This window comes from Scyliorhinus canicula, chromosome 2, assembly GCF_902713615.1.
Source record: "Scyliorhinus canicula chromosome 2, sScyCan1.1, whole genome shotgun sequence".
NCBI lineage: Eukaryota > Metazoa > Chordata > Chondrichthyes > Carcharhiniformes > Scyliorhinidae > Scyliorhinus > Scyliorhinus canicula.
The window spans coordinates 111,030,613-111,049,535 of record NC_052147.1 but is presented as its reverse complement, the minus strand read 5'-3'; the positions used below and the strand labels follow the sequence as shown (position 1 = coordinate 111,049,535).

General features: G+C 47.4%; 1 protein-coding gene across 1 annotated transcript in view; it reads left to right on the top strand.

The window, feature by feature from the left end:
* The first annotated feature begins 3,464 nt into the window (after positions 1-3,464).
* The window catches only part of dcaf5 (ddb1 and cul4 associated factor 5), a 119,816-nt gene continuing 104,357 nt past the window's right edge, over positions 3,465-18,923 (top strand). The window contains 1 exon segment of the mRNA XM_038784919.1: positions 3,465-4,098. Coding sequence (XP_038640847.1) covers positions 3,900-4,098 — 199 coding nt within the window. The 5' untranslated portion in view covers positions 3,465-3,899.

Below are 18,923 nucleotides of genomic sequence, written 5' to 3'. Positions count from 1 at the left end.
GTGAAGCAGTGGTGTTCTGTTGGTGTGGCTGGGTACCTGAGAGATTGTGCAGAAGCTTGAATGCAAGTGACAATCCAGGGCAGAGGAATACTGAAAGGTTAGAAATTCTGGAAGTGGATCCTTGGTGAAGGTATCTGAGAGAAACTTATGTGGGAGAAGATTTCAAAGTGTGTTCTTCGAGAGTGGAGTTTGGAAACCTTCGTGTGGAAGTCAGAGTTCCAGTGAGACTAGTTGACTCACAGTGTGACAAGCATCTGGAGGGATTTGATAAAAAAAATCCACAGAAGTTTTATTGGGTGGCATCTGTCACTTGGTTTCAGAGTATGGTGTGTCTTACCACATTTCGCCTATTGCTTTACATGGATTGTGTACTAACTGAGAACTTTAGTGTTTAAGATACTTTGTAACTTGTGTAATGCTGATAAATCTGTATATAGCTGTAAAGATGTGGTGGAAGTGAAGGAGTAGTGTATTATAGTTAATCTTTTCTCAGAGTCATAGAGTCATAGTTTACAGCATGAAAATAGGCCCTTCAGCCCAACTTGACCATGCCACCCAGTTTTTACCACTAGGCGAGTCCCAATTGCCCGCATTTGGCCCATATCCCTTTATATCCATCTTTCCCATATAACTGTCTAAATGCTTTTTAAAAGACAAATTTGTACCCGCCTCTACTACTACGTCTGGCAGCTCATTCCAGACACTCACCACCCTGTGTGTGAATAAATTGCCTCAGGACTCTTTTGTATCTCTCCTCCTCACTTTAAACCTATGCCCTCACGTTTTAGACTTCCCTACCTTTGGGAAAGGATGTTGACTATCTACTTTATCTATGCCCTCATTATTTTATAGACCTTGATAAAATCACCCCATGCCTCCTACGTTCCAGGGGGAAAAGTCCCAGTCTATCCAGCCTCTCCTTATAACTCGAACCATCAAGTCCCGGTAGCATCCTGTTTTCTGTTCTCTTTCTAGTTTAATAATATCCTTTCTATAATAGGGTGACCAGAACTGTACATAGTATTCCCAGTGTGGCCGTTCTAATGTCTTGTAATGTCTAGATCATTTTGTTCTATAACTCTCCCCAACACCCTACCATTAACTGAGTAGGTCCTACTCTGATTCGATCTACCAAAATGCATCACCTCACATTTACCTAAATTAAACTCCATCTGCCATTCATCGGCCTACTAGCCCAATTGAACAAGATTCCATTGCAATCCTGGATAATCTTCTTCACTGTCTTGTTTAATAAATGTTTAATTCCTTTGTTAAAAGTTACTAAGCAGTACTGTGACTCTGTTCATCCACATCGCTAAACAGAAAATAAAAGTTACGACCTGTTGAGCCAGGGTTAGACCCTGGGATCTGACTGGTCTGTTGAGTATTTCCAGCATTATTCTTGTTATTTCTATTGCCTCTTTCTGTGCTATGTAATCATTCTCTCCCCCAGATGCTGACTTGCCTGTTGACCGGCAGGACAGACCCGGCAAAGGTGGTGGCACAGAGGTATACTGCTGGGAGGGAGTTGCCCGAGGAGCCCTCAAAATTGACTCTGGACCCCATGAAGTCTCATGGCTTCAGATTAAATACGGGCAAGGAAACCTCCAGCTGATTACCATGAACCAGCCACCATCAGCTGATGAATTAGTGCTCCTCCATGTTGTTTCTGAGTGGGTTTCCTCACGGTTTACCCCCACAAAAGACTTGCTTGTTAGGTGAATTGGACATTCTGAATTCTCCCTCAGTGTACCCGAACAGATGCCAGAGTGTGGCGACTAGGGGATTTTCACAGTAATTTCAATGCAGTGTTAATGTAAGCCTACCTGTGACACTAATAAAGATTATTATGATTATTATTATGTCCAAATGCAGCACGACTTGGACAATATCCAGGCCTGGCCTGACAAATGGCAAGTTACATTCGTGCCACACAGGTGCCAAGCAATGACCATCTCCTACAAGAGAGGATCTAACCATCGCCCCTTGACATTCAAAGGCATTACCATCGCTGAAACCCCCACAACCAACATCCTGTGGTTACCACTGATCAGAAACTGAACTGGACTAGCCATATTAATACTGTAGCTACCAGAGCAGGTCAAAAGCTAGGTATCCTGGGCAAGTAACTCACCTCCTGACCACGCCACAGGCCATCCATCATCTACAAGGCACAATTCAGGAAGGTAATGGAATATGCTCCACATGCATGGATGAGTGCAGCTCCAACAACACTCAAGAAGTTCGACACCATCCAGGACAAAGGAGCCTGCTTGATTGCTCCCCCTTCCACGAACATTCAATCCCTCCATCACCGGCGAACAGTGGCAACCGTGTGTACCATCTACAAGATGCACTGCAGTAACTCGCCAAGGTTCCTCAGACAGCACCTTCCAAACTCATGACCACCGCCATCTAGAAGGACAAGAGCAGCAGGTACCAGGGAACCCCACCACCTGGAGGCTCCCCTCCATGTCACTCACCACCCTGATTCGGAAATATATTGACATTCTTTCACTGTCGCTGGGGCAACATCCTGGAACTCCATCCTTAACAGCACAGTGTGTTTACCTACATCTCAAGGACTGCAGCGGTTCAAAAAGGGAACTCACGACCACATTCTGAAGGACAATAAATGCTGGCCTAACCAGCGACACCCACATCCCGCAAAAGGATTTTTAAAAAAGAGTATTTCCAGCATTATTATTATTTGTATTGCCACTTTCTGTGCTATGCAATCATTCTCTCCCCCAGAACACACCAACAGGTTCAATAGCAGCTTCTTCCCTGCTATTACCAGACTCCTGAATGACCCTTTTATGGACTGAACTGATCTCTTCACACATTTTCTCTACTGAGTACTACTAAATTCCGTATGCTTCACTCGATGCCTATGTCTATGCATTTACATTGTGTATTTATGTATGTCCTACATTTTTTCATGCATGGAACCATCTGTCTGGACTATACACAGAACAATACTTTTCACTGTACCTCGGTACACGTGACAAATCAAACCAAATCAATCACTGTGCTGAGATCCCAGGTTCGATCCTGGCTCTGGTTCACTGTCCATGTGGAGTTTGCTCATTCTCCATGTTTGCGTGGGTTTTGCCCCCACGACCCAAAAGATGTGCAGGTTAGATGGATTGGCCACGCTAAATTGCCCCTTAATTGGAAAAAATGAATTGGGTACTCTAAAAAAATTTTAAAAATCAAATCAAATACTGACTGACTGACCTGCTGAGTATTTCCAGCATTATTCTTGTTATTTTTTTTGACTCTTTCTATGCTCATTCTCTTCCCCCAGATGTGGACTGTCCAACTGAGTGTTTCCAGCATTATTATTTGTATTGCCTCTTTCTGTGCTATGTAATCAGTCTCTCCCCCCAGATGCTGACTAGCCTGCTGAGTATCTCCAGCATTGACATTGTCGTCATTTTGCTTTATTGCCTCTTTCTGTGCAAGTGACCAAACCTCACCGCTTACTTCACCGTCGCTGGGATGTTGACAGCTCCACAGGAAGATTGTCCAGGCGGGCGGTGATCAAACCTTTGAGGGAGGGGAAAGCAAAATAGAGAGAAAGGAAAAAGCAGGGGTGTGATTAAGTTTGCTGATGAATTGTGTGGGAGTGCGAAGGGGGGGAAGAGAGAAAGCAGCTTTTTAGAGGTGTTAAAATCATAGTTGTTGGGGAGGGTTTTATTTCCCAGTCTGAGAGAGGGGGGTGGGGGAAGGAGGATGAGCTGCTGAGTGCAGACGGAGGGCGACCTGCTGCCGCCGCACTGGATGTGGGGTTCGGGCCTCGGGCGGCTTCGCAGCTGCAGCCGAGCGGTCGCCGGTTTTACACGGCGGCAGTGAGGAGGAGGAGAAGGAGGAACGGCGGCGGCCGCCTCGGGACGATGCGGGAGCCCGGGCCTGAGTCCTGCCTGCGGTTCCTGGGCCGCCGGGCCCTGAGCGGCGACCGCTTCCTCAAGGAGGCCTTCCAGCGGCAGCGCCTGTCCGCCAGCCGCAACCTCTTCAAGAAGGACCTGCTCGGCCACTTCGGCTGCGTCAACGCCATCGAGTTCAGCGGCGGAGCTGGGGAGCTGCTGGTGTCGGGTAAGGGAGGTCCGGGGCGAGGGGTGGTGCTGGTGTGGGGGGAGGGTGGAGGACAGCGACCCCGAGGCCTGCGGGCCTAGTGAGTGGGTGTCCGGGGAGAGGGAGGCGGAGGCCCGGCTTGGAGAAGGCGGACAGCGTCCTGTTTAATCCACCCCACCCCACTTGACCCTCGGCCCAGGCCAGAAGTCGAGGCCCTGGTCTAAGGAAGTCGTACAGGCCGCACGCCCCCCCCCCCCCCCCCCCGGGGGCAGGTGCCAGGGGCTGGCCTGCTGGGGTGGGAACCATCAAGAAGGTAGCTCACTACCACCTTCTCAAGGGTAATTGAAGATGGGCAATAACATGCTTTGTGATGCTCACAGCTCATGAACAATTTTTTAAAAGAAGAAATTAGAAGTATCTGAGGGCAGCCTTCACCAGGTTAAACCCGACTCTCCTCTTCGGCAAATCCAGGTCCTGATACGCACGCAGCTCACTCCCCTCCCAGGTGCATCTCCTCGTCTCCCTAAACCTTCAATGGAAAGATAAAGGGCCCACTGTGGAAAATATCCATACTTCTGTAATATTTGGTCGCACGTCGAACCTTTCTGGCACAGCTTCCCTCCAGATTACTAACTGATGGATATGATTATGAAGCTCTTGTGACTGCAGCTTCATTAACAAAATTTTGATGGGACTAGGCAGCTGAATACTGGTCAGAAAATGTCTTTGCTCCCCCCCCCCCCCCCCACCGACCCCAAGCCTGATTTTAAATTGTTCTAAAATAATAATTGTATATATTTCATTGTAAAGGAAGTGCTGGAATTGCAGCGTTGGCAAACAGGCTGTCAGCAGTGCTATATTCCTAACATGTTGGGTGTTTATAACTTGTTTTATTTTCCCTTGGAATAGGTAAAGCACGCTCCTGTTTCTGGAGCTTGTAAAAAATATATTTATTAAGGCATTTATAAATAAACATCAAACACAATCACAACCAAGATCAAAAAGATTTTTAAAAAATAAATAAATTTAGAGTACTCAATTATGTTTTTCCACTTAAGGGGCAATTTAGAGTGGCCAATCCACCTACCCTGCACATCTTTGGGTTGTCGGGTTGAAACCCATGCAGACACGGGGAGAATGTGCAAACTTCACACGCACAGTAACTCGGTGCTGAGATCAAACCTGGGGCATCGGCACCGTGAGGCAGCAGCTGTCCTGGAATAAATCAATAATGGTTTCCATCTCCGGGCAAAACCTTCCACCAACCTCCTCAAGGTGAACTTAATTTTCTCCAGCCGAAGGAAATCTTTGAGGTCACTCACCCACAACCACTGTTTCGGCGGCGCCGAGTCCCTCCACCCCAACAGGGTCCATCTCCAGGCTACCAGAGAGGCAAAGTTCAAAAGGTCGGGCTCTCGCCCCTGGACCCCCGGGTCTTCCGACACTCCAAACACTGCCAATTCTGGTCTCAGAACCACCTTCACCCTCAATACCTCCAACATCATGTCAGCGAACCCCTGCCAAAATCCCTCCAGCTTCAGACAGGCCCAAAACATGTGAATATGATTCGTGGCGCATACCGCACACACCTACCCTCCCTCAAAGAATCTACTCATTCTAGCTATCGTCATATGCGTCATGTGGACTACCTTAAATTGAATGAGACTCAGCCTGACGCACAAAAGAGTACACATTCACCCTCCTTAGAGCCTCCACCCATAACCCAGCTCTTCCCCCCCCCCCCCCCCCCCCAAGCTCCTCCTCCACTTCCGCTTAACTACTCCTATCGGGGTGCCCCCCCAATCCATCAATTCTTTATATATCTGATACCCTGCCCTCACTAACCTCTGTTTTTAACAGCACCTTATCCTGCAACCTCAGGGGCGGCAGATCAGGAAAGGAAGGCACCTGTTTTCTCTCACAATTCTGCACCTGCAAGTATCGGAATCCGTTTCTGCTGGGCAACTCATACTCCTCTACCAGTCCCTCCAGGCCCGGGAAGCTGCCCCCCACAAATAAATCCCCAAACCACTTGATCCCCGCCAGCCACCAACCCTAGAATCCGCGTCTAGCCCCCCGCCCCTGGAGCAAACCTGTGATTCCCACAGATCGGAGCCCAAACTGAGGCCCCTTCAATGTGTTAACCTTCCTAAAAAAGGCCTTTGAGATCAGAATCGGGAGGTTCTGGAATACAAACAAAAACCTCGGGAACACAGTCACATTTACGGACTGCATTCGCCCAGCCGATGACAATGAAAGCACATCCCACCTCTTAAACTAGAACATAGAACAGTACAGCACAGAACAGGCCCTTCGGCCCTCGATGTTGTGCCGAGCCATGATCACCCTACTCAAACCCACGTATCCACCCTATACCCGTAACCCAACAACCCCCCCCCCCCCCCCCTTAAACTTACTTTTTTTAGGACACTACGGGCAATTGAGCATGGCCAATCAACCTAACCCGCACATCTTTGGACTGTGGGAGGAAACCGGAGCACCCGGAGGAAACCCACGCACACACGGGGAGGACGTGCAGACTCCGCACAGACAGTGACCCAGCCGGGAATCGAACCTGGAAACTGGGACCCTGGAGCTGTGAAGCATTTATGCTAACCACCATGCTACCGTGCTGCCCAAACTCTCCCGTCATTTGCTCCACCAGCCGAGCCAAATTCAACTTGTGTAATTGCTCCCACCCCCGCGCCACCTGGATGTCCACATACCTGAAACTCAACCCCACTACCTTAAACGGCAGCTTGCCCGACCTCCTCTCCTGCCCCCTCGCCTGGATCGGGAAGACCCACTCTATCAAAGGCCTGCGCATCCATCGCGACCGCCCCCTCCACATTCCGTCCCTCCGAGGGTATCATTGTGACATTTAGCAGACACCTGATGTTAGCCGACATGTGTCTCCCTTTTACAAACCCAGTCTGGTCCCCACCATCCCCCCCAGGCACATAGTCCTTAATCTCCGAGGCCAGAATCTTGGTCAACAACTTGCTGTCTACATTCAATAGTGACATAGGGCAGTAGGATCCACACTGCTCTGCGTCCTTATCTTTCTTCAGGATTAGAGATATTGAGGCCTGCGATAATGTAGGGGAGAGCTCATCCATCTCCCTCGCCTCATTAAATGTCCTCACCAGCAGGCGCCCCAGGTCTCCCGACAACGTTTTATAAAATTCTACTGGAAAGCCGTCTGGGCCCAGGGCCTTCCCTGCCTGCATCGCCCCCATGCCCTCTGTCACCTCCACCAGTCCAAGGCTCCCAGCCCCTCGACCAAGCCCTGCTTCACTGTGGGGAATTCCAACCTGTCCAGAAAATACTGCACCCCCTCCCTGATTCATAAAGCCTCCTGTAAAATTCCTCAAACACCGCATTCACCCCCATTCCACCCTTGCCGTTCTTCATCCTGCCAATCTCCCTCGCCGCCTCTTGCTTCCTGAGCTGGTGGGCACTAGCCTTCTCCCCTTAATTATTCGCTGCCCCCCCCCCCCCCCCCCCCCCCCCCCCCCCCCGGCCCTCTGTAGCTGCCCCACTGCCTTTCTTGTGGACACCAGTCCAAACACCATCTGGAGCTTCTGCCTGTCCTTCAACAAATCCGCCTCCGGGGCCTCCGCGTACCTTCTATCCACCCACATAATCTCGTACACCAACCTTGCCACCTCTGCTCGCACCTCCTTCTCCCTGAGCGCCCGATTCAATATAAACTCCCCCTAACCACTGCTTTGAGTACCTCGTCCAAGACCACGGTCGCCGAGTATCCCGAGTCCACCACCCCCCACCAGTAACAATTTACACATTACAAAAAAATCAATCTGAGAGTAAACCCTGTACACATGGGAGATGTATGAAAACTCCTTCGCCTCGGCTTCCCAAACCTCCACGGGTCCACTCCCCCCATGTCCTTCATAAACCCCTTCAGCTCCTTCACCACAGCTGACACTCTCTCCAAACTCAAGCTCGACCGGTCCATCCCCGGATCAATGACCGTGCTAAAATCCCCACCCATAATCAGCCGGTGCGAGTCCAGGTCTGGAATCTTCCCCGATACTTGCCTGGCAGCTCCCACCCAAGGCGCCTAAACCTCCTACCCCACACTGATTTCCCTCTCCCCCTGCTTGCACACCTCACAACCAACAGTGCAACAAGAAAAAACAAAACAGAAAGAAAACCTAAAAGTCCAAAAGGTGCACTCACCCCCTCAACTCATCGAAACATCTCGAATGAGAAAAGTTCCCCAACCGCCAACAGAACAAAAAATACAGGAATTACCAAAGAACAGGAGTAAAGAAACCACATTCCTCTCCACACCCCTCCTCCACAGTTCAGCGTCCTCCTTCACCTGCCAGTCCATTGTCTCTCAGAAACACGCCTCCTCTACCTTTCCAAAATCGTGCTCTTTGTTATTAAAGGTCACCCAGAGGCGAGCCAGGTACAACATCCCGAACTTCACCCCCTTTTTAAAGAGGGCAGTCTTCACCAGGTTAAACCCGACTCTCCTCTTTGGAAGATCCAGGCCCAGGTCCTGATACACACGCAGCTCACTCCCCTCCCAGGTTCATCTCCTCGTCTCCCTTGTCCATCGCAGGATCTTTTACTTATCTAGGAACCGGTGAAGAAGCACCACCATTGCCCTTGGCGGCTTGTTCGCCTGCGCCCTCCTCATTAGCGCCCTGTGCGCTCTGTCGACCTCCAGGGGCCGGCCAAAGACCTCCTCACCCATCAGCTTTTCCAACATTCTGGCCACATATTCGGCAGCTTCCGCTCCCTCAATGTCTTCAGGCATCCCTGCAATTCTCAAGTTCTGCCTCTGGGAGCGGTCCTCAAGGTCCTCTACCTTCTCCTGAGCCACCTCTGGGTATCTCGCAGTACTCCCACTTTGACCACCAACAAAGTCAACTGCTCCTCGTGCTTCCCACTGCCTCCTCCACTTTCCGGATAGCCTGACCCTCGGACTCCAGCCTCTGCTCCCCTCGGTCAATTCCTGACTTCAACAGGTCTAACTAGGTCCTCATGGGCCTCTCCTCTGTTGGCTGAACTTCTCGTTTAAGAAGTCCATTGGGTAGGCAGCGCAGGCACTTCACCCTCCGCCGTCTTAAGCTGTGATGCATGAAGATTCTCCTGCTCCAACTGCTACATTCTTCTTGACCCACTTCTGGTCTGTGGATCCATCCACCAGCCCCACTAGTGGAGTCAGACTTCCCTCTGGCCAGCCCTACACCTTTTTTAGCCACACATCCACTCTCTGAAAGTATAAAAGGTCCAAAAACACCAACTCAAGTGGGAGCTGCCAAATGTGCATCTGCCCCACCGGAAGTCTGTTTCTGGAACGTTTTACCACCACTGAAGTAGTTTATAAACAGATTTCCCTATTTCTACGTCACCAGAACATAAGTATATCAGCACATATTTGTCTAACGTGCAGTAGACCCAATTTTGTAACTTTTCTATCTGGAATCATATGATTGTTGAGTACAACAAAAATGCTATTCAGCCCATAATGCCTGGCTTATTGAATGGCTGTAAAATGACTCATTTCTTTCTAACTTGGACCACAGGACTTGACTGAGCCATGTAGGTTACTCTTTCCAAAGCTGTGCAAATTCTTTTTTTAAATTTATTTTTATGGAATGTGGGCTTTGCTGGCATTTGTTGCCCATCCCTAATTCTTGAGCTGCTGCAGTCCATTAGGTGAAGGTACACCCACTGCTATTAGGGAGTGTGTTCCAGGATTTTGACCCAGTGACAAGAAGGGACAGTGATATATTTCCAGGTCAAGATGGTCAGTGACTTGGGGGAGTGGGGGGGGGGGGGGGGGGGGGGAGACTTCCAAGTTGTGGTGTTCTCATATATCTGCAGCCCTTGTCCTTCGAGATGGTAATGGTTATGTGTTTGGAAGGTGCTGTCGAAGGTGCCTGGTGAATTCCTGCAGTGCACTTTGTAGATGGTGCACACTGCTGCTACTGTGCATCAGTGATGGAGGGAGAGAAGGTTTGTGGAAGGGGTGCCAATCAAGCAGGTTTCTTTGTCCTGGATGGTGTAGTTTCTTTGTCCTGGATGGTGTAGTTTCTTAAGTGTTTTTGGATCTGCACTCATCCAGACAGTGGGGAGTCTTCCGTTACACTCCTGACTTGTGCCTTGCAGGTGGTGGACAGGCTTTGGGGACTCAGGAGGTGAGTTACTCACTGCAGGAGTCCAAGCCTCTGACCTTCTCTTGTAGCAACAGTATATATATATATATATATATATATATATGGCTAGTCCAGTTCAGTTTCTGGTCAATGGTAACCCAGGATGTTTATAGTGGAAGACTCAGTGATGGTAATGCCATTGAATGTAATGGGGTGATGTTTGATTGTCTCTTTTGGGGAAGCACAGTGGTTACCACTGCTGCCTCACAGTGCCAGGGATCTGGGTTTAATTCCAGCCTTGGGTGACTGTGGAATTTGCACTTTCTCCCTGTGTCTGCGTGGGTTTCCTCCCAGGTGTTCAGGTTTCCTTCTACAGTCCAAAGATTTGCAGGTTGGGTGAATTGGCCATGATATATTGCCCCTTGGTGTCCAACGATGTGCAGGTTGGGTGGGGTTCTCTTTCAGAGGGTTGGTGCAGACTCTATGGGCTGAATGATCTCCTTCTGTGCTATAGGTATTCTATGGTCATTGCCTTGCACTTGAGTGGCGTGAATGTTACTTACCACTTGTCAGCCCAAACCTGGATATTGTCCAGATCTTGCTACATTTGCACATGGACTGCTTCAGTGTCTGAGGAGTCGGAAATGGTGCTGAACATTGTGCAGTCATCTACGAATATCCCCACATTTGACTTTATGTTGGAACGAAACTCATTGATGAAGCAGCTGAAGATGGTTGGGCCTGGGACACTACCCTGAGGAATTCTGCAGTGATGTCCTGGGACTGAAATGATTGACCTCCAGCAACCGCAAGAATCTTCCTTTGTGTTAGGTATGACTCCAATCAGAGTTTTCTCCCTGATTCCCTTTGATAGGGTTCCTTGACGCCACACTCAATTAAATGCTAGCTTGTTATCTCCCCTCACCTCTGGCGTTCAGCTCTTTTGTCCATGTTTGAACCAAGGCTGTAATGAGGCCAGGAGTTGAGTGACCCTTGCAAAACCCAAACTGAGTATTAGTGAGCAAGTTATTGCTAAGTAAATGCTGCTTGATAGCACTGTCAGTGATCCCTTCCATCACTTTATTGATGATTGAGAGTAGGCCGATGAGGGGAAATTAGCTGGGTTGGATTTGTCCTGCTTTTTTGTACAGGACAACCTGGGCAATTTTCCACATTGCCAGGTAGATGCCACTGTTGTAGCCGTACTAGAACAGTTTGGCTAGGGGTGTGGCAAGTTCTGGAGCACAAGTCTTAAGTGCTATTGCCAGAATATTGCCAGGGCCCACAGCCATTGCAGTATCCAGCTGCGTCAGCCATTTCTTGAGTCGAGTGGAGTGGTGTAACGACAACATTCTCTCCCTCAATGCCAGCAAAACTAAATAGCTGGTCATTGACTTCAGGAAGCAAAATATTGTACACACCCCTGTTTGCATCAACGGGGTGAGGTGAAGATGGTTGACAGCTTCAAATTCCTAGGTGTGCATATCACCAAAAATCTGTCCTGGTGCACCTACGTTGACGCTACAACCAAGAAAGCACAACAGCGCCTATACCTCCTCAGGAAACTAAGGAAATTCGGCATGTCCACATTGACTCTTACCAACTTTTACAGGGCCACCATAGAAAACAATCTGAATGGCTGCATCACAGCCTGGTATGGCAACTGCTCGGCCCAAGACTGCAAAAAGCTTCCGAGATTTGTGAACACAGCCCAGTCCATCATAGCCCAGTCCATCCGCTTCCCATCCATTGACTCCATCTACACCTCCCGGTGCCTTGGGAAAGCAGGCAGCATAATCAAAGACCCTGCCCACCCAGCTGATTCACTCTTCCAACTTCTTCCATCTGGCAGGAAATGAGAACACGCATGAACAGATTCAAAAACAGCTTCTTCCCCGTTGTTACCAGACTCCTAAACAACCCTCTTATGGACTGATCTGATTAATACTACACTCCTGTATGCTTCACCCTGTGTCAGTGTAGTTACGTTGTGTACCTTATGTTGCTCTATTATGTATTTTATTTCCATGTACTAAATGATCTGTTTGAGCTGCACGCAGAAAAATACTTTTCACTGTACCTCGGTACATGTGACAATAAACAAATCCAATCCAACCATGTGTGGTGAATCGAATTGGCTGAAGACTGCCATCTGTGATGTTGGGGGTCTCTGGAGGAAACCGAGAAGGATCATCCTACTCTGCACTTCTGGCTGATGATTATTGCGAATGCTTCAACTTTGCCTCTTGCACAGATGTGCTGGGCTCCTCCAACATCGAGGATAGGAATATTTGTGGAACCTCCTTCTCCAGTGAGTTGTTTAATTGTCCACCATCATTCATGACTGGATGTGGCAGGACTGCTGAGCTTAGATCTGATCCGTTGGGTGTGGGATCATTTAACTCTGTCTATTACTTGCTGCTTATGCTGTTTGGCACATAGGTAGTCCCGTGTTGTAGCTTCACCAGGTTGACACTGTTCCTGGCATGCCCTCTTGCATTCTTCATTGAACCAGAATTGATCCCTGGATTGGTGGTAATGGTAGACTGGGGGATATGTTTGGCCATGAGGTTGCAGATTTTGTCTGAGTAATAATCTGCTGCTGATGGCTCACAGAGCCTCATGGATGCCCAGTTGTGAGTTGCTAGATCTGTTGTGAATCTATCCCATTTAGCACAGTGATAGCCTACAGTATCCTCAATGTGAAGATGGGACTTTGTCTCCACAAGGACTGTGCAGTGGTCGCTCCTACTGATTCTGTAATTGTCCGATGCATCTGCAGCAAGCAGGTTGGTGAGGATGAGGTTTAGTATGTTTTTCATTCTTGCTGGTTCGCTCACCAACTTTTGTAGACCCACTCGAGTCGTTATTTCCTTTAGGGCTCGGTCAGTACTGATGCTACCGAGCCACTTCTGGTGATGAACATTGAAGTCCCCTACCCAGAGTACATTCTGTGCCCTTGGCACCCTCAGTGCTTCCTCCAAGTAGTAATCAACATGGAGCAATACTAATTCATCAGCTGATGGTGGACGATACATGGTGATCAGCAGGAGATTTCCTTACCCATGTTTAATCTGAAGCCATGGGACTTCATGAGGTGCAGCGATGATGCTGAGGACTCCCAAGGCAACCCCATCCCGACTGTATACCAGTGGGACAGGGCATACCCAGGGATGGTGGTAGTGCTCTCTGGGACGATATATGTAAGCTATGATTTCGCGTGAGTATGACTATGGCAGGCTGTTGCTTAACTAGTCAGTGAGATAGCTCTCCCAATTTTGGCACAAGCCCCCAGATGTTAGTAAGGAGGACTTTGTAGGATCAACAGGGCTGGGTTTGCTGTTCTCATTCCCAGTGCCTAGGTCGATGCTGGGTGGTCTGTCTGGTTTCTTTCCTTTTTATTGACTTTGTAGCAGATTGATACAACTGACTGGCGTGCTAGGCCATTTCAGAGGGCATTTAAAAGTCAGCCACCTTGCTGTGGATCTGGATTTAAAAGTAGGCCAGACATGGTTTCAAGGACCCTTTTCCCTAAAGGACATCAGTAAAGCAGCTGGGTTTTTTCCGACAATTGACAATGGTTTCATGGTCATCGTAGATTCCAAATCATAACCCATTGCTTAAGTTATTTCTGGTTCTCTTGCCTATTACCTTAAATTTGTGTCTCCTGGCACCAACTCTCCTATCAGTGTCAACAGTTTCACCCCATGCACTGTATCAAAGCCCCTCATAATGTTGTGTAAAAAAAATGTATTTTATTACAAACATGTATCAAAACAGATTACAGCAAATAAACACCCTGGGAAACATACTTCCCAGCAATCAACTGTAAAGTCTATGCAGCATTTCCCCCTTTTTTCAACCCCCCTCCCCGAGCGACGAACAGGTCCTCAAACAAGTCACAAACATCCCCCACCTTTTCTCAAACCTCTCTGCAGAGCCCCTTAACTCGTACTTTATTTTCCCCAACCGCAGGAAGTTTCACGGGTCACCCAACCAAGCAAAGTCGTACAGGCCATCCAACCAAGCATCCCTCATAATGTTAAACACCAATTAAATCTGAAACCTTGACCGTTTCTGCTCTACGGAGAACTATTCCAGCTGCTCTAGACTTTCCATAACTCTCATGTTTCTCATTCCTAGTGCAATTCTAATAAGTTTGCTCTTCAGCCTTGCATTGATAAAATATAAGCTGAGACTTAACCATACTCTTAAGTTCTGAATTTTGCAGTACTAATGACAGGAAAATGGTCAGTATTCACCATCATTACTTCTGTGAAACTGATAGAAACTCCTGGAGTCTGTGCATGTGCAATTAAACGTGAAAATTCAGAAGCTGATATCAATAATTCTACGCTTCCCCATAGAGTTCAATGATGTCAACCCCCAGACAATATTAAGTAGAAATCACTGAACCCACCAAAACTTGTTAATCTTGTTGTGAAAATCCTTGTAAAAACTATTTAATGACTTGCCACTCAAAGTTCGTGGTTGCTGCTCAACAGCTTCACTGGCCCTGAAAATCTCCTTTCTTACATTTGTGGAATGTCAGATTTCGTCATTTAATACTGTTCATATTTTTAATTTCTTTTAAAAAATGTCATTGGACCTTCTATCTTAATACCACTCTGTAAAATTTTAATTATTAAAAAAGGTTGAGTGGCTATTACTTCCTGATTTGCTGTCTGTCAGAATACTGCGCTGTGATTGGGGGCTTTTCCTGTTTGATGACATCAATATTGCTGGACACATGAAAATCGTCCCAACTTGGCACCAATTGAAACTGACTTCAGGAAAAAGGAAATGTATTTCAGAGATCTCTAGCTCAAGAGGTGTGCAGCGGTGCAATGGTTTACCATGAGAACTATCTATGTGTGCCATTAAATTTTGTACAAAGGGACAATATTTCCACATTTTGAGACTGGCGCAGTTCCGCTGGAGAAGGAGTTCCGGGTCGGGGAGTCTGAACTGTGTCCATATGGAACGCAGAGACAAAGCTTTTAGATGTGAAATTGCAAGTGTAGCTGTGTGAGGACAGCGGCGTTTCTGAGTGTAAATAAATCCAGGATAGCTATGTACAAAGATTGAAGACTCAGCCAGGAGAGCTGGATTGTAAAGAGTCATTTCAAAAGCGATTTGCCAGTAAGGACAGTTGGTAGCAATATTTCAGCAAGAAGAGGGGGCTGGGGGGGGGGGGGGGAGAGCGTCTTCAGCGATGAGAAAGAGCGAGAATTCCACCAGGATAGCAGGGCGCAAAGAGCGATATTTCAGGCAGGAAATGTGACTGTAAATAGTGATACTTCAGCAAACAGCTGGGGTAGCAAGCGAGAGACTCCAGCGTGTTTAGCAGACTGTATCAAGCAAGACTTCAGTGAGAAAGTGGACTTTAAAGAACGGGCCTTCAGAAGGTATATCGAGGCTGCAATAAAGGGACATTTCAGTGAGGGGGGGCGGGGCAGTGAAGCAGAAGACATCAGCGAGGTGATGGGGGTACAATAACAAGACATCGGTGAGGAGTGTGGGTTAAAATGAGCAAGAAGTTAACAAGGAATGTGGGGGATAAAATTGAGCTTGCATCGAGCAGAGCGTGGGAGTAAAGGCAAGTGTATCAGAGACAATCTGAGTTTTCTTGACTGTAACATTGTAAATTGTTTCTGGATTCTGTACCCCTCTTAAAATCAACACAGCCATGCAAAGCACATTGTTTATGGGTTTGTTGAATAAAGACTCACAAGACACAGCAGTATTTATTACAAACTTTATTGGTGTCACAAATACGCTTACTTTAACACTGCAATGAAGTTACTGTGTAAATCCCCTAGTTGCCACACTCCAGTGCCTGTTCAGGTACACTGAAGGAGAATTCAGAATGTCCAATTCAGCTAACAGCACATCTGTCGGGACTTCTGAGAGGAAACCGGAGCACCCGGAGGAAACCCACGCAGACATGGGGAGAACGTGCAGACTCTGCACAGTGACCAAGCTGGGAATCGAACCCGGGTCCCTGGTGCTGTGAAGCAACGGTGCTAACCACTGCTACAGTGCTGCGCCTACTGTGCTACATTGGCTCTTCACACCCTTCCAATTGAATCACTTATGAGCTTTCTGCATTCAGTTTTATCTGCCATGTGGCTGTCCTCTTCAACTTGTTACAATACTTCTAGCTGTTTCCACGATTTTTTGCATCTGCAAAATTTGAAATCATACCCATTATCTCCAAGTTCAGATCACTCATCTATATCAAAAGAGCAAAGGTTCTAATACCAACTCCTGGGTGACACCATTGTATCCTTCCCTCTAATCTGGAAATGGTCGTTCAATGCTATTCTCAGCATTGTTTTTTAGACAATTTTGTATTTATGCTGAGCCCCATTGTTCATATGGTCTTTGCTAGCAAGTCTTTTTATGTAATATGTTGTCAAACCTCTTTTGAAAGTCCATATATACAACAAATGGCACAACCCACATCAAACCTGTCAAATCACTTCAAAGAACTTGATTATGTTTGACAGACACGATTTGCCTTTAACAGATTCAAGCTAGCTGTCTTTCATGACAGTGAACTTTGTCCTGATTTTTCACCACCTGGATGGAACAGTGGTTGGCACGGCTGCTTCAGCGTCCCGGGTTCAATTCCAGCCTTGGATGACTGTGTTGAGTTTGTACATGCACCCTGTGTCTGCATGGGTTTCCTCCAGTGCTCTGTTTTCCTTCTACAGTCCAAAGATGTGCAGGTTAGGTGGATTAGCCATCCTAACTTGCCGCTTAGGTGGGGTTAAGGAGATAGGGTAGGGGGAGTGGGCTTAGGTACGGTGTTTTCTGAGGATCGGTGCAGACCCGGTGAGCCGAATGGCCTCCTTTTACAGTGCAGGTATTCGATGGATAAATATTCCCCACAACTGACATTGGGATAACTGGGCTGCAGATACTGAGCGTATCCCTTTCCTCTTTTAACAGGGGGTGTAATATGTGTAATCTTCCAGTCTTCGTGTAGGGGACAAGTTTGAGGGATTCTTGTTCTCTCCGGTCCAATACTCTTGTGAGTCCGGTATCAGCATTGATGGTTTGGAATCAGTGTAGACAACACCTCGAACTGGAAGGCATGTCTCTGTGGGTGCCAAATCCAAGTAGGACTGTTTTAGAGCCTCTGCTCTCTCAACTCTTGCTCCTAGTTCAGTTTATTCATTTTATTTTTGCCAGGAAGCCATTTGTCTGGCAGTGATTTAGTTGCTGCAGTAATTGGATCATGTGTTCTTTATATATCAGAGTGGGCTCACGTCCAGCATAACCAAAGAGTGTAACTACAGTAACTCTTTGTCATATGAACTAGATATTCATGTCATTTGCCTCCATATGCCTCTCCAGTTAAAAGCCTTGGAAGGTGAGGTCTGTATTGAATGATTATGTTGCTTTATTTCAGATGTGTGCTCTAAGCCATACAACCTTTCACATAAAACATGTCAGCCCTGCTTGAGTGGAAGAAAATAACTGATAATTAAACTCCTACGTTCTCTTTCTGAGCCCAGCTTTCTGAGCTCACGCAGCTTTCTGGTTGAAAAAATCTGCCGGATTTTGCAGCCTTGGTTCTACCTGGCAATGAAAAATGTCTATTTAAAGGAGAAATTTGCAGTGCCATGGCGATAGAGCAGAGTAGTGGGGCTAACTAGTTAGCTCCTTCAAAGAACCAGCAGGGACCTCTTTCTATGCTGTAAAATTCTTTGATTTCTGTTTTTATCTTTGGCAGAAGTGACAGCCTGCCAATTCGCACAGGGCTGGATGTTTCTTAACAATGGGTGTGAGGTGTTTACTGATAAAGTTCATGAATTTTTTATTCTTTAAAGCATTTGTAGAAAAGAGCACCAATGTTTATCTCATTAACCTACGATTCATGCTTTTTTAAAAAAACCTCCTGTAAGTTGCTTTAAACGGCTATTATTTAGAACTAGTTCTTTTGCCTAAATGCTTTCAGTGTAAAAATGGCGAGAAAATTCTTCCAATATGATGGTACTATAGTTTATTTTTAGAAATATTTTTCATATGTACAAAAATACACAAGCCAAACCTCGGCAACGGGTAACAAAGCTCACAATCCCGCCCGATGCCTCAAATCACTTTAAAGAAATCGATAAACGGCTTCCACCTCAGGATGAACCCCTCTTCCACTCCACTCCACATATGGCGAACTTAACTGTTTCCAGGTGCAAACATTTCTCGGGTCACTCACCCATATCCTGGCCTTTGGCAGCTCCAGGTCCCGCCAACTCAACAAAATCTGTCTCTGAGCTATCATGGAAGCAAAGGCAAAGACATTGGCTTCTCTTCCCCACCTGAACTTTTGGATCCTCTAACACCCCGAATATCGCCACCTCCGGACTTGGAGCCACCCCTGAGCCCAGAATTTGGACAACACATGCAAAAAACCCTTCCAAAACCTCCTCAAGCCCGGACACGCCCAGAACATATGCATGTGGATCCCTGTCCAGAAACCCTCCTCACCCTGTGGGGCCTTCCCTGCCCACACAAACCTCAAAATCATCCCATTCACCTTTCTAAAAAAGGGTTTAGAAACAAAGGTGGGAGGTTCTGAAACACAAACAGAAACTTGGGCAGCATTGTCATTTTCACTGTCAGTACACACCCTGTCAAAGACAAGAGCGACACATCCCACCTCTTGAAGTCCACCTTCATGCCCTCCACCTACATACCCTC